Source organism: Sebastes fasciatus, chromosome 22 (genome assembly GCF_043250625.1).
Source record: "Sebastes fasciatus isolate fSebFas1 chromosome 22, fSebFas1.pri, whole genome shotgun sequence".
Taxonomy (NCBI): Eukaryota; Metazoa; Chordata; class Actinopteri; order Perciformes; family Sebastidae; genus Sebastes; species Sebastes fasciatus.
In genome coordinates, this window is record NC_133816.1 from 5,563,830 (window position 1) to 5,578,957 (window position 15,128).

Sequence of the window (15,128 nt, forward strand, 5' to 3'; positions counted from 1 at the left end):
CTGCACTTGTTCTACTTGTCCCGTCTCGTCCGCACATCTTCAGCTTATTTACTGTGATTTGGACAAGAAGGAAAATGAGGATGGATTAGAAAGACTAGAAAAGCTTGGTTTAGTTAAAATAAGAAATATATATTGTTGATTGTGAGACCAACCACAAACTAATATTTTGCTATGTTTTCAGGGCCCTCATGGTTTCCCCGGACCAAAGGTAAATCTCAACAAGAAAGTAAAAGTGCATGTATGATAACAACTCACATTCAGGTCGTTATGACTGTAATTAAACCAAGACCGGCACTTTTTAGTAGTCCTTCTAACCATGACTCTCTGGTGAGAATCAAGTGTAATTATAATACAATACTATTCGATATTTGTACATTTGTGCATGCAGTTGTGCCTCCTCAGACACTTCAGGTAACCCATTTGTGCCCAAAAACTATATTTAGTATGATAAGGAAAAATGCAAAAAAAAATTTCTGATTGATTAAAAGTCTTGAAATTTGGTACAGACATACTTAGGGCAAGTATATAACAGGACAACTCAAAAATGAGGAAAAACACATTGTGTTTATTAAATGTTACTTAGGGGGAAAGACTAGATATACAGTATATTATGATAAGAAAAACTCACTTTTCAGCCAAAAGGTTTGACCGATTTTGAAAATGTCTTCACATTTGTGCTTAGGCAAGCCCAGAGAACACTTCCACCAAATTCTAAATTTCAGTGTACAAGCACAAATGAAAAGAATAAGCTCTAGATACAGCAAGTGTGAATCTTCATAAACGTGCCAATTATTAGATTCTAAGTTCGGTCACTGATGCATCTTCACTGTTTCTTGTAGAAACTTGTACTGCATCAAGTGCTTTTCATGAAATTTTAACTAACCTTTGTGTCATCAAAAAGGGATGAACCACAGGAGCGAATATCTAACAGGACAACTCTTTAGATCACATGACAAATCACACGTTTATTAATAGTCAAAATCAGGATTTTTGAAAAATGAGGAAAAACAAATTGTGTTTATTAAATGTTTTCCACCTGAAACATTTTTGTACACTGCATATGTGTGCATATCTTTGATATTCAACTTGTTCTGAGTTCATAGACATCAAATATTGATTGTGCTCCTTGTAGTTTCTGAGAAAAAATGTCTTATCATACTATATTTATTATTTGGGTACATGGGACTGCTGTTTTTTCCTAAAATATATTTATTGCAAAAACATTGTGCCCAAATACTACATATAGGATGATAAGATGAACTCGATTTGAAACATTTCTTCAGTAAGTGTGAATCTTCATAAATGTGCCAATTATTAGATTCTAAGTTCGGTCACTGATGCATCTTCACTGTTTCTTGTAGAAACTTGTACTGCATCAAGTGCTTTTCATGAAGTTTTAACTAACCTTTGTGTCAGCAAAACAGGATGAACCACAGGAATGAGCCAACAAGACATGATTCCATTTTTTCTTTTTACATTACATTTATTTAATGTGTTTGTTCATTTAACAATAAGTGCATTCAGCCCAACCTCGTTTCCTACAAAATGACGTTCCCATATAACTAAACGGTATTCTCAATTACGTTTTGAGGGAAACATTTTTTTTTTCTGGGATTATGGTTGCATTTTGTTAGGTTTAGGCAATAAAGCTACTTGGTTGGGCTTAAAATTACGACAAAATTTAAACAGAACACAGCACACAAAAAAAGCAACATAGCATTTAGAAGACCAGGCTGTTCAACCATTTGGATACATCCCCAAAAATGCAAGAATCTTGTACATTAACCTCATCAAATATGACACAAAAGAGGAGGCACAGGTACATCAAACTGTGTCATGTTCGCCTACTTCCCTTGTTTCCTTTGTTTGTTTTAGGGGGAACCTGGTCTGCATGGTCTGAAGGGTATCCGAGGGGAGTCAGGACACAAAGGGGACCGTGGACCACTGGGTCTACCCGTGAGTACAGCCGTGCACCATGGGATATCTCCAACCACAGAGCCTTGTCTTTTATTTTCATCCATAGAAATTTCTCATTTGTATTTTAGACCTGTCCGACTTCTTACTGTGCATTAGTGCATACATTTGAGTGTATGTTTGTGTGTGTGTGTGTATATGTCTGTGTGTGTGTGTGTGGCCTTCTCCATTTCCTGTCCTCATGTTCATTTGCCTGGGCTGACTGTTTTGCCGACCTCCCTGTAACACACAGTGTAATTTAGTTGTTGTAAACCCTGCCATCAACCTGTCCTAATAACAGTGTTCATCTGGTACTAATCCCGCCTTGTTCATGTCACTCATACCTCCATAACCACGCAGGGAGCCTCCGGCTTGGACGGCAAGCCCGGAATTAGGGTGAGTGTCATGTGACCGAGAGGCTTCACCACCAAACTTCTGCCTACTTCTCTCCCTGTCACCCTCCATACAGCCCCCACCCCGTTTCCCTCAAATTTGTTACCACCGCCACCCCATTTTATTGTATTTCACTGTGATTGAAAAGAAAGTTCTATCAACTTCAGTTGGATGTTTACATCTTAGCTAGATCTCATGCCACACTTGAGTTTAATTCTCAGGATAGCGACCATACAGAACGCTGTTCCAGCAGCAGGCTCTTGTTTTGTCCCGTGTTGCATTAACTCAGCATTAACACACACTCATACATTAACTGTGTCAGCAGTGTTGTAAATGTCCTTTGTGGCCAATGCACGTGTACTAGCAGCAGTTCTGTGTGCCGGTTCTAGGTCAAACCAGATGGGAACATTGTACAAATGTGGACGCTAAACATAGTTTTTTTGCTTTCCATCTGGCATTTGTTTGGAAAACTAACTTTATTTTGAAATACCTGCGGTAGTCCAATGATGTAAACTCACCATGGCAACGCTACTCTTTGCAGGGCACGGATGGGCCTGCAGGTCCAGCTGGTCCAGCTGGGCCAAAGGGTGACATAGTAAGATCAACATTTATCTGATTGATGATACAGTACATTTGAACTTTGATTTTAGGTGTTTTTTTATGTGTGTTTCATGTGACTACAACACTGATTCATTTGTATTAGGGTGAGAGAGGAACAGCAGGCGAGCCAGGACCAAGGGGACCTTATGGACTACCTGTAAGTTTGATAAGGATATTATCGTGTTGAAGAAACATTATCTTTATTCAAGGATGAGTAAAGATAAGTTGGCAATAGCTTTTGTTGCTAGAGAGGGCTATAATTTCCGCTTTAAGTAATAAAATAATTACCCATATACGCATTTCTTTGCTGCTTACATTCGCCCCATTTATTGAACAAAATATGATCTGTATATTTGTGCAGGTGTTCATTGAGAGAGTTTGATGCATGTCAATGTCAGCATTTGTGAAAGTAATGTAAAAACTATGTAACGATGATACAATGAATGTTTTTTATTTGCAGGGATCTGCTGGAACACCAGGCTTGGATGTAAGTCTCTTCAACTTTGTTTCCTCAGTTTTCTCTGATGGCAGAGAGAGCTTGGCAAAAAAAAAAATTTAAATATAGAAAAAAAAGCTTAACAAGATTTGACCTCTATCATCAATAATTGTCTAATTAGCACCACTTCATATACACAAAGAAACCCACCCCACATGCACAACTCATAGTATGCAACAGCTCAGTTTATCATTTCATTTTAAACCCCATCCCACAGGTATCACATTTATTCCCAAGCTTATAAGTAACATTATGTAAAAGAGCCAGCAAGTCATCACATATATACCAAAGGTTAAAGGTAACCTAAGAATTGTTATCTGTAGCTTACGTTAGCACAATCCAACTGTTTCAATAATAGTGAGATAACAATTGTACTAAATGCACAGATCATAAATATTCCAGCATTCGTGATACTACTTCTGCACTTCATACTCATATACAGATAGTACCTATAAGGGTTTTCTTTGTGTGTATTTTATGGTGCTCCACACTTGCTGCTAATTAGCTAATCAGGGATAGTTCAGTAGTCTGTCCCTACTCAAGCTAAGACTTTGGCTGTGTTCGAAATCGCATACTTACATACTATTCATACTAAGTATTGCGTAAAATTGAGTATGCGTTCCAATTGCATAGTATGTGATTTTTGTGTCCGCAAGAAATGCCTCAACATATACTAGATTAAAGACGTGAACTTACTGGACATGCGGTACGCTAGTATGCATTATGTTAGTATGCAGTACGATAGTATGCAGTACATTAGTTCATATGCAGTATGTTAGTATGCATTATGTTAGTACGCAGTACGTTAGTATGCAATATGTTAGTATGCAGGATGTGAGTATGCAGTACGTTAGTATGCAGTATGTTAGTATGCAGGATGTTAGTATGCAGGATGTTAGAACGCACTACGTTAGTATGCAATACGTTAGTATGTAATTTGGAACACAGCCCCTGTGTCAAAATGCATTAAGCTTGTTTTTTATGTGCACATGTTGTTGCAATTGATTCTGATGAATTGCAGCTTTTCCCTTTTGTATGAGCTTTTTCTATATTTAAAAGCCAGCTACATATTGTACATAATATACATATTCTTCTTGCACATCCCTCCATTTTCTCTTTTTGTTTTTGTTTGATCCTGATGTCTTTTCTTCAGCTTTGTCAGGACAACAACACTTTCTCTTGTCTTTGCATAGTAAAGCCAGAGTAATTAAGCAGAGTTGTACTTTTACAGGGGTTGCCGGGCTTAAGGGGAGAGAAGGGCGACGATGGGGAAAGAGGAGAAAAGGTAGATGTAGATAGGATGTTATGGCTTGTTAACACATAACAGAGGACTGATGTCAATGGACAGTGACAGGAAACATAGAGGTATTTTATGTAGCTACTTTTTATGATAAGTTTAGTTTTGTACTATCTTTAAATTAGTGATCAAAGGTAGTGTATATGGTTGTTGGTAGGAATAGAGTGGTTGAAAGGAATTTTGAATTAAAATATATATTATGCTTTCTAATGAATTCCTTATAGTGTTACAGATATATAGCATTACAACTTTCTTGAGCGCTTTTTAACTAAATAATTGGATAACAACTCCATACAAAGTAAATATCCTTTGCAATGAAATATCATCCCCAAACTTTTTTTTTCCACTTTTGAATGATTTGTCATCTCATTTTCTCAAAATCACAAGTCAAATCTCATTCTGAGGCATCAAAAAAAGTGATTTCAACAACACAAGTCCATTGACAACAGGCTCTTCAAATTCACATTTTTTTTTTTTTTTATCTCTGTTGTTTCCATGCATGAGCATACTTAAAACATGTCACTGCCATGACTTCCTGAGCCTGTTGGTAACCTCTCCCTTGCTTGTGTATACAGTTGTTTCTATCTTTCAGCACTTAATCTGTATGTTTCCACACTTTCTAACACTTTTAATGTGTTTCTTAGATGTTTGATGTCTTTGAGAAACTGTATCCCATTTCTTAAAGATTAACACAGTTTGCATTTGCCGCTCTCACGTCAATCTCTGTATTTACCGACCGTTTTCCATCACAGATTAGATCCTAGTGTTGCTTCTGTTCCGGGTGTTTAGCAACAACTGTCAACACTGAATCTGAAAGATTATGGATGACAGAATATGATTGATGATCTAGGAAAATGCTTCACTACAAGCACTACAATAGCACTTTTAATTGTGAGTTATGAGTACTACGTATTCAAAACACAATAGTATAATTTGCTGAAAATTCATAATTATGTACCAGAAGTTTAGTTAAAAAATGTACTTCTGATATACTTTCAAACTTCTTTTATATCAACTTCAAATATCCTCTTATTTGATTGTGTTTTGTTATTCTCATGCATGTACTGTATGACATAAAGAACACTAACTCCAACCCAAATATGAAGGGATACAGTTTGAACTATTTCAGTGTGCAATAGATTTAATTCTGTCCTTCTGGAGGTTTTTTTCCCCTGCTACTCTTTCTCATCCTTCGTGCCCTTGACACCCCCTTTGGCAATCAGCTCTGTTTCTGACTCCTTCCTATTGTAATGTTCCCCTTTTTCCATCCTCTTCCTGTCCTAAGGAATGTTTTTAGAATAGGTATCCCCTCCTATCTAACGTTGACCATGTGTCTTCCTCCTTTGTGAGCCATAGCCTCCCTTTTTTAATCACACCCCTCCTAATATCAGTGCTGTCCCAAATGTAAAAAAAAAAATGATGCTAACTTGACCAAAACGTTGTATCCACAGGGGGAGAAGGGAAAGAAGGGCAAAAAAGGGCCTAAGGGCGAGAAAGGAGAACAGGGTGCCCCTGGATTAGATGCACCCTGCCCATTGGTATGTCCTAAGCTGGAAATCGCCTCCCCAGCCGCTTAGAGCAGTCGTCCCGATCAAAGGATGAGCGCCCTGTGGCTAAACAGATACCCGGCTTCCACCAGAACATAGCAACCTGAAACACGGAGTCCATTACTCTCCCGTAACTCACAAAAACATGCCATTAAATGCTGAAAAACATATAATCGGGCTGGATTGTGGTATCAGCAAGCTCACAGGGCAGCTCGTCCCTCGTCCCTCTTGTGTCCATGGTAGTGGACGGATGCCAGGGGTTAAGGGTCACCCACCTCTCTCCCAGTAACACTCCTAGGTCATCTTTGCAAACAGGGTTTCCGGGGATTTAAGGGTGAAAAGGGGGAACCAGGGCAGCCAGGTCTGGACGGGCTGGATGCCCCATGCCAATTGGTACAGTATTGCTCTTTTTCCTCATCTTACCCATGCATGCTGCTCACCTTCAGTCATCACTGAAACAAAATCCATGCATGACTTGAGAGCTTGACAGGCATGAACACACCATATTTTAGTCACAACTACATTTTTTGATTTATGAATTGTTAAAATGCACCAACGTATACCTTCATAATACTAACTTCCTGACCGCAAGCAGCCTCTTCTAGATAATACACATCATTACAAGTGAAATATACAAAATAAATGTATGATTATTGATATAATTGATACTTAAATCTATCCCTCTAACTGAACTTCCATTCCCTTGATTAAAACTGGAAAAAAGTTCTGCTTAAATCCTGTTTCCTTCCTGCTGATTCCTCCATGGACTAGTTACCTTTTAACCTGACGCTAACACAGACTCCTTTACTGATGCTACCGGCACATGGACCCCTCCTCTACTCTGTTAACTCCCCCTTTTCCCCTTCCTGTATTTGTACCAATTGGGCCAGACCATGACGACAGGGGAACAACAATAGATTATTGCTCCAGACCTATTCGAGATGAGAAAATGAAATGTGTTTTTTCATGCTTTTTGGGATGGTTTCTGCTTCTGAAATGATGCTGTGTAATGCATGGAAGCTCTTACACTAAGTTTAGTCATTAAAGGGATAGTTCGGGTGTTTTGAAGTGGGGTTGTGTGAGGTACTCATCCATAGTCGGTGTATTACCAGAAGGAGATGACGGTCAGCACGCCCCCAGTTTGGAGAAGCAGACAGGAGTTACTGCACGGGAGCAAACCGATGTACTGCCGTGGACGGGGCCAACAGCAAAACATATTTTAGCCACCTAAAAGAAAGGCCCATCTAAAAAAATCAATATCATCTTAAGTGTACGCTATGTTTAAAATATTTTCAGCGGTTTACCTTGCCGTGAGACAGCTATACAATCTATGTTTCCGAAAGGGAACTGAAGCTGTTATCTATGCTCTCGCCAAAGCAACCAGACTCCATTGGAAAAAACAGTAATTTTACCTTGCAGAACACTGGAGTTGGTGGTCTACCGCAAACTAACCGATTGAGGCAGCAGTAGACCAGCAGCCTCTGGCAAAAATATTCGAAATATAGCGTACACTTGAGCAGATTTTTTTTAGGTGAACCTTTCTTTTAGGTGGCTAAAATATGTTTTGCTGCCGGCCCCGTACACAGTAGTACATTGCTTAGCTTCCGTGCGGTAACTCCTGTCTGCTTCTCCAAACTGGGATCGTGCCGATCGTCATCTATTGTAGGTAATACACTGACTATGGAGAAGTACCTCATACAACCCCACTTCAAAACACCCGAACTATCCCTTTAAAGTACAAGAGAACTAATTTTTAAAAGGCCATAGTGATTGCATTAGCATGCTGTGTGTAGACAAGAAAAGAAATGAGGTATAGTGGTTAAGAATACATTCATAGATCACAACTGTCATCTCATTAAATTACATCACCAGCTGCAATAACTTTATTTTAAGATAAACTCCCTGATTTTGTTATAGTGTCCCCGAATCCAGCTCACTGTTGTTTTAAAACTCAACTGCGGGGCGACTGTAATAAAATCAGAGAGCAGAAATCATCAACATATCGATGTGCATGAGCTATATTTTGCTGTGTATTATGTGCATGAATGAGAATACACTCTTGCAGTTGTCGTTAATTGTGATATTTGATCTTATCATAACACTCAGAGGAAACATGTTATGTGATAATGATGCAGACTTAGTGTCAAGTTTGAAAAAAAAAACGAGCACAGTCATTTTCACAGTTTTCTAGCTCCAGGGTGGTACAGTAGTTACTCTAGGTTAAGTTCCTGTTACATACAGATCATTTTGAAGAAGTCAATTTCACATCAGACGCAATAAGTCAGAGACATTTCCTTCCTGAAACTAGGACATAATGATGCAAACACTATGATTAATGCAATGCGAGTGCAGCTCCACATGAAAGAAACTATTTCAATTTTGAGCACTTTATGACCCAGAAACCCTATATGTTGAATCCTGTGAGATAGCAGTAAACTGCACACAGCTCATGTTAACCAGTCAGTTTGTAATCATCATGTGAAAACAAAACAAATAGTATAATTAAAGGGGAAATACACCCATTTTCAGAATTCATACATTATTCCTATATGGTCTAAGACAGTCCAAAAAAATGTTAGTTAACATGAACAATTCTCTCCCAAATCCAAAAACTAGAGTGCTAAAACTCAAACTTGTGATGTCATAGGGTATAAAGTGTGGAGCCGCTCCATAGACAATGAATGGGAGGCTGATTTTATGGACCCACAGAATGTTTGTTTTCTTTTTTTATACCTAAATGAGCTTTATCCTACTGTAGTGTTGTCAGTTGTGAAACAGAAAGGTTCCCAGTATACTTAGCGCATTCCCCTGGGTGCTCTCAGTGTCATCTATAACATCTCTCCCAATTCATCGTCTATAGAGCAGCTCCACACTTTAAACCATATCACATCACAAGTTTGAGTTTTAGCCCTCTAGTTTTTAGATTTTGGAGAGTTGTTCATGTTTACTAATATTTTTTGGACTGTCTTAGACCATAGGAATAACATGTATGAATTTGGAAAATGGGCGTAGTTTCCCTTTAATGTGGATAAGTTCAGCCTTCTGATTTGATCGTTTGCTTGTGGTTTAATGCAAGGTTTGATTTTACTCTATGTGGCAGTTTGTTCTTGCCAGAATGTGGTTTGGAGAAGTAGCTATTATGTTGTCTCTACTATCTCCCATGTGTGATTGGGACTTTTTTAATTTGTTACAAACCTCCCATCCTTGTTTCAGTCCTCATGGGTTTTTTTCTTCCCTGCTACCCTTCTCTAAACAGGGCCCAGATGGATTACCAATGCCTGGATGCTGGCAGAAGGTAAGACAATTATATATTTGAGTAATAAGACAAACCTCAGTACATTTACAGAGTGAATAAAATATAAGGAGCATATCTAAAACGCTTTAAAGCTACATTAAAATTGCAATTTTCAGACCAGTTTATAGAATAGGTTTGGAGAGGGGAATCTTTTTCCTGTTAAATTGACATAGAACAGTGGCTCCCAACCTGGGGTCCGGACCACCCTCAGGGGGTGCGCGAGTTCTTGAGGTTGTCAAAATTAGAATTGCACATGTAGAACTAGAATCATAATAACACACTTACTGGATGATTTATACAAAAGTTTATATATAAAACTATTTAAAAAGATATATATTTTTAGTAGGCCACATACTGTTTAAAGCCTGTATTACTGCACAATAGTAGATAAAGATCAGGCTACGCTAATATTATTAATATTATACTATTTGTAGAATTAGATTCCAGTGGTGGCTGCGTAAGATTGTTTCTGACTTGTGTGATCCAAACATTTCCAATAACTCCAAAGCGAAAAGATAGATGTAATCATTTCCAAAATTCACAGCATGTTTTATATAACGGAATATTCTGCTTCAATCCATATTTGTTGGCGTTTAGCCTTTCAAAAACAACATTTTCACTGCAGATGCACTCAAAGGGAGGCACGCCATGCACTTACGAGTTATATTCATAAAAGCAAGTTGATTTAATAATTAAAAAAATACTTATTTTATACACTTTATTCAAATTGAGGATTTTGTTCTAGGAAATACTGACATAGAAAGTGCTCCTAATATTTTGTTCACTCCGTGTCAGTTCATTCATTCCATGTGGGTTTCAGCTTCTCTATGTTTGCATGGGTTTTCTGTTAAATAAGTCGTAACAACGTGTCACTGTGTCCAACCAGATTGTACAACTCAAGTCATGAAACAATGCGTCCATCTTCATGTCATTCTCTCTCCTGTGTTTTTCTTGCAGTGATCACTCTAACCTGAAACGCATGGAGTTTGTAAATAATGCTTCTTTTATGGTATTTATAGTTTTTTTAATGGAAAAAAAAAGTGTCTAAAAGAAAAAAGAAGTCTATGTGTACGACGATACAAAAAGAGATAACCGTCCCGAGTTTCACGCCCCTAAGCTGCTTCTACTCACCGTGTGGAAAAAAACAAAACAACCGTGTATGTCCGCTCTCTCACATCCACATCGTGGTGGAGTTCAGATCCTTGGCTGGCGGCAGAACTTGTCTCTGTAGTCTTTGCATGGCTCAGACTGGAGCGTCGCAGCCCGGCCAGATTCACTGAGAGGGGTGAGAGGAGACGAGGAAGGAGGAGGAGGAAGGATCTGGACTGGCTCTCTAACACCAAACGCTAGGTGTTTTGTGTTGTTTGGTCTCAACAAGCTCACCGCCCATTCATGCAGCACCATTTTCTTAAAGACTAAAACTGTGCCAAACAGAACATTGCACCCCCAACCCTGCAAAAGCATGAGTAGTATACTGAAACTATATTTATATGTATTGTACATACATGTCACTGTTTTGTGGTTGCGTCATGGCTTCTGCAGAAAAAGAAACACTAACATACAAAAAAAAAAACCCAGAGCTCTGAATTAGTAATTTCTGCTTTCCTTTAATCTTCCCAAAGGGAGTCACGCCATGGCTGGTAGCCTGAAAATCCCCCCCCAGAAAGTAAACCTGTTGGTTATTGTTGCTTTATTGTGGTGATGCCTGCAGATGGGTATGATATCAGCAGGTTTTCACTGTTGCACTCATGTGGCTCAGCATCATCGTCATGATCGGTGTGGCGTCTCCGGACAGGAGGGGAGAACTTAGCAGGCCTCGCTGCCATTGTTAGGAAATCAGGCTCACGTGGATTTGAGATTGGACAGGCCTGCTTGGGACCCCACCACCCCCTCATCTCTGTACACGGGAAGGGGTCCTGCAGGAGAGTCGCTCATCGATCTCCATGGAGATCAGCCGGAACTTCTGCCTCTCCTAACAGGCAACGCTTCCAACATCTACTGAGAGCGTTAACAGAATGCAATCATGTTTCTTTTTTGATCTTTGCTCTCATTCTTTAACATGTTTATATTTTGTGTATAATAGCCTTTGGTGCCTCAAGCTTTTATTCATTCCTTTATCAGAAATGTACAACTTTATATCATATTTTGAATTATTGGAATGGTGTTTATTTCAGGAGGGGTAAGCTTTGTTTGAGAGTATTGAAAAGACACACATTGCGCACTGTTTTTCATATGATTTTTTTTTTTTTTTTTTACAAGATGTTGAAATAGCATGTAGGGTACAGCTTCACCAGTAAGACGATTGCGTCCATCTTCTCTGATCTTACTCGTGGTTTTTGAAGAAGCTCATATTGTTTGTGCAAAAAAACACATCTGGCATTGTAACAAATGTGCTACTTGTTCATTCTGGACTTGTTGTACGGGGATGTTAGTTGTACGGTGTTGTCGATTCACTGCATGTACACAGTTTATTACTTATGGATTTCTTAAATATTGAAAATAAGTGTTGATTTGAGGAAGTGTATCGGAAGCGTAAAGCATTGTTGGGGTGCATTCAGCTGTAACTAATCAAGCTGAACATACAGTAGCTGGTATTTCACATGTGTCCGATTAAGGCAGATTATGTTGAACAGAACAATCTCAGTCGCTGCTCTTTTACACCTCATGTATTGTCTTAAACATAAACGTGTATTACAGTGCAAGAAAAGCTACAGTTAATTGTTCGACTTCCATTAACACACCACAGTCTAACTGGTGGCCAGTTATGTCACATTCCCTATCAGATGGAGCAATAGGTTTAATTTTTCAACATTCATCTTTTCATATTTCTTATATTCAAATTGCCTTCTGACATAGTCGGTGCTATGCGAAGGTGATACGTCTTTTCTTTAATATTACAAATATGCATGGTTTACTGTAAGGGCAGATGTGAAACACCAACATTTTTGTTGTGACGTAGCAGCTACCACAGGTGGATTCAAAACGATTTATTCCCACGCGGTTTCCGTTCGATTGTACAGTTCATCTCGTCGTCGTAAAGGAATGGATGCACATCTGTATAGATTATAATGGTGCTATCTGATAGCAGGTCAACAACGGCTCCGTTGATGCGCTCTACCAGTGGCTAGAACTATACACAACAGGTTTCTTTATTGTTGTTGGGGTTTTATGTATGTAACTTCTTTTTTTTTCTGTGCATATATTTGTGTATTTGTCTCAATATTTTGCATGGTACATTATTTATTTTTCTATATAATTTCCTAAATGAAGGCATTTTTTGGTTCTAAACAGCATTCCTTACAGTTGTTTTGGCTTTTGATGTCCGCTGCGTCTCTCTTGATATTATGAAGAATTTTTGGAAGGCATCACTAACAGTTATGCAAATGAACCGGTGTGAAGGAAGGTGGTAATTTACAACAAAAAAGAAAAACAGACCAGTGTGTATTCACTGTGCGTTTAATTCAGATTATAGGCCTTACAATGGTTCGTCTGCTTTTATTTAATTTAGTGTGTCAAAAAGCTAACTACAACATCAAAGTACTGATGGCCTGAATGTTGACAGGCCCAGCCAATGCAACGGTTAAATATCACAGCTTTTTCTCACGCTTCCTCTTTTCTCTCTCTCTCTCTCTCTTTCTCTCTCTCTCTCTTTCTCTCTCTCTTTCTCTCTCTCTCCCTCTCTCTCTGTCTCTCTCTCTCTGTCTCTGCATTGAATGTAGTTTGATATATGTATAGTGGATTATTAATGTACTGTTAAAATGTGTGCTCATTTGACAAGAAGTGCAATTTATACTTTTGGTTAATGTGCGTAGCATCAAATGCAGCTGAAATATCACAGCTCCGTTTGTTCAGTCATGCTACCCTGTATACCACTACCTGGAGAAAAAAAAATGTTTATTTACCAGAAGACAAAGAAACACATATAAACATGGACCTTTCATTAAAATCTCAATTTTTTGATTGGTTTACATATTTCCTCAAATCCTGTCACTCGTGTTTCAAAGTGTTATTTCCATTACTTAATATTTACAATTTTATTTGCATTTTTGATTTTGTGTTTTGATTTTTCCAGCCTTTGTTACAGTATTTGTTCTCACAAGTTGCTGTATCTTTAGCATGTGCAGCTAATTTTTTTTATTGATTTTTTTTTTATTTGGTTTTGTTTGTTTGTTTGATTGTTGTGTTTCCTTGTCAAATATTCAAATTTAGTTTATTCTGCTTTTAGCAGAAGTGCCAAAATATTTCAAACATTTATTTCCATATCAGTATTAGCAGAGCTGGCGAGGGGCTCCAATCTGACTCAATGATAGGCCACACTGCGTGTTTGTCATGGTTACAGTAATGCTCTGAGTCAAGTCTTCCTCTGAAGAAACAGCAGCATACAGCCATAGACCGCACTTCACTCATCAAAACCTCGCAGCTTAAAAAGTGCTGGTGTAGGATAATTGAGAAAGTCGAGTCATACTCTTATCAGAAACTCTTCAATACACTGCAGCCTTACCGAAATAAGTGTATTGCCACATACTCTCCAAAATAAAATGCAGTCTTGGTGCAAGAGCAAACATGCTAGGCAAAATCCACATTGTGGCTTTGAGTTAAATCTGCATTTTTTTGGTTGTGGCATATGTTCACTTTCTGTTCTGTGTTTGTATTACTCCTTTTTTTTTTACCCACTTGATTGATTGACATTTCTTTAAAGACTCTTGTGTTCACACATATTTCAAAATGACATTTCATATGACTGTACTGTTGGAGCCAAATAAACACAGTCTTTCAAATACATCAATCAATAGACTTGCCTTTATTGCTATCCAGAGATTAATGAATACTAATATGTTCTCTATTAGAATAACCGCTGTGAATAGACAGAAAATGTATTGATTGACGTACATTTAAAGCTTGCATGTTTATTGCACATATACACCATATAGAAACTTAAACATTTGTTTTACTGTATTACAATCTTCATATGTGTGTGCCTGTATGTATATGATGATTGTAAGTTTTTTTTAAGTTTTTATATATACCTTATGTTATACCATATTTTAGGTATATATCCAGACTATGAAGGAAATGTATGCAAGTATTGGCTACCTTTATATATGCTAATTTACTCATCTCAGTGTTATACTATCATCATATTATGTTACTGGATTATTATTACTGATGCCTTAATGTGTAAGCAGTTTTTTAAAATAATGTAGCTGGTCGAGGTGGATATTATGATTTTTTTGGATATGCAATATACATGTTGTAAAGTAACCAGTAACTAAATGTAGTGAGGTAAACAAAAGTACAATATTTACCTCTAAATTGTAGTGGAGTAGAAGTATAAATTGGCAAAAAATTAAAGTAGCTACTAACATTACATATATACAGTATATATGTATATACTGTATAAGTATTTGTTAATTATTAAGATTGTTATTTGTAAACCTTAAATTATTTGTAAAAGGTCTATAAACATTATTTGGATGCCTATTATAAAGTTGCAACTGATGATTATAATACCTTGTTAAATGGTTAATAAATACTTTGTAAAGCATC

General features: G+C 37.7%; 1 protein-coding gene across 1 annotated transcript in view; it reads left to right on the forward strand.

Annotated features, from left to right (window-relative positions):
- Positions 1–14,363, forward strand: part of col25a1 (collagen type XXV alpha 1 chain) — a 178,312-nt gene extending 163,949 nt beyond the window's left edge. Inside the window, exons 29-38 of the mRNA XM_074624605.1 lie at positions 182–208; positions 1,876–1,956; positions 2,314–2,349; positions 2,888–2,941; positions 3,050–3,103; positions 3,407–3,433; positions 4,674–4,727; positions 6,191–6,277; positions 9,543–9,581; positions 10,539–14,363. Coding sequence (XP_074480706.1) covers positions 182–208; positions 1,876–1,956; positions 2,314–2,349; positions 2,888–2,941; positions 3,050–3,103; positions 3,407–3,433; positions 4,674–4,727; positions 6,191–6,277; positions 9,543–9,581; positions 10,539–10,541 — 462 coding nt within the window. The 3' untranslated portion in view covers positions 10,542–14,363. The remainder of the gene's footprint in view (positions 1–181; positions 209–1,875; positions 1,957–2,313; positions 2,350–2,887; positions 2,942–3,049; positions 3,104–3,406; positions 3,434–4,673; positions 4,728–6,190; positions 6,278–9,542; positions 9,582–10,538) is intronic.
- The last annotated feature ends 765 nt before the right edge of the window (positions 14,364–15,128 follow it).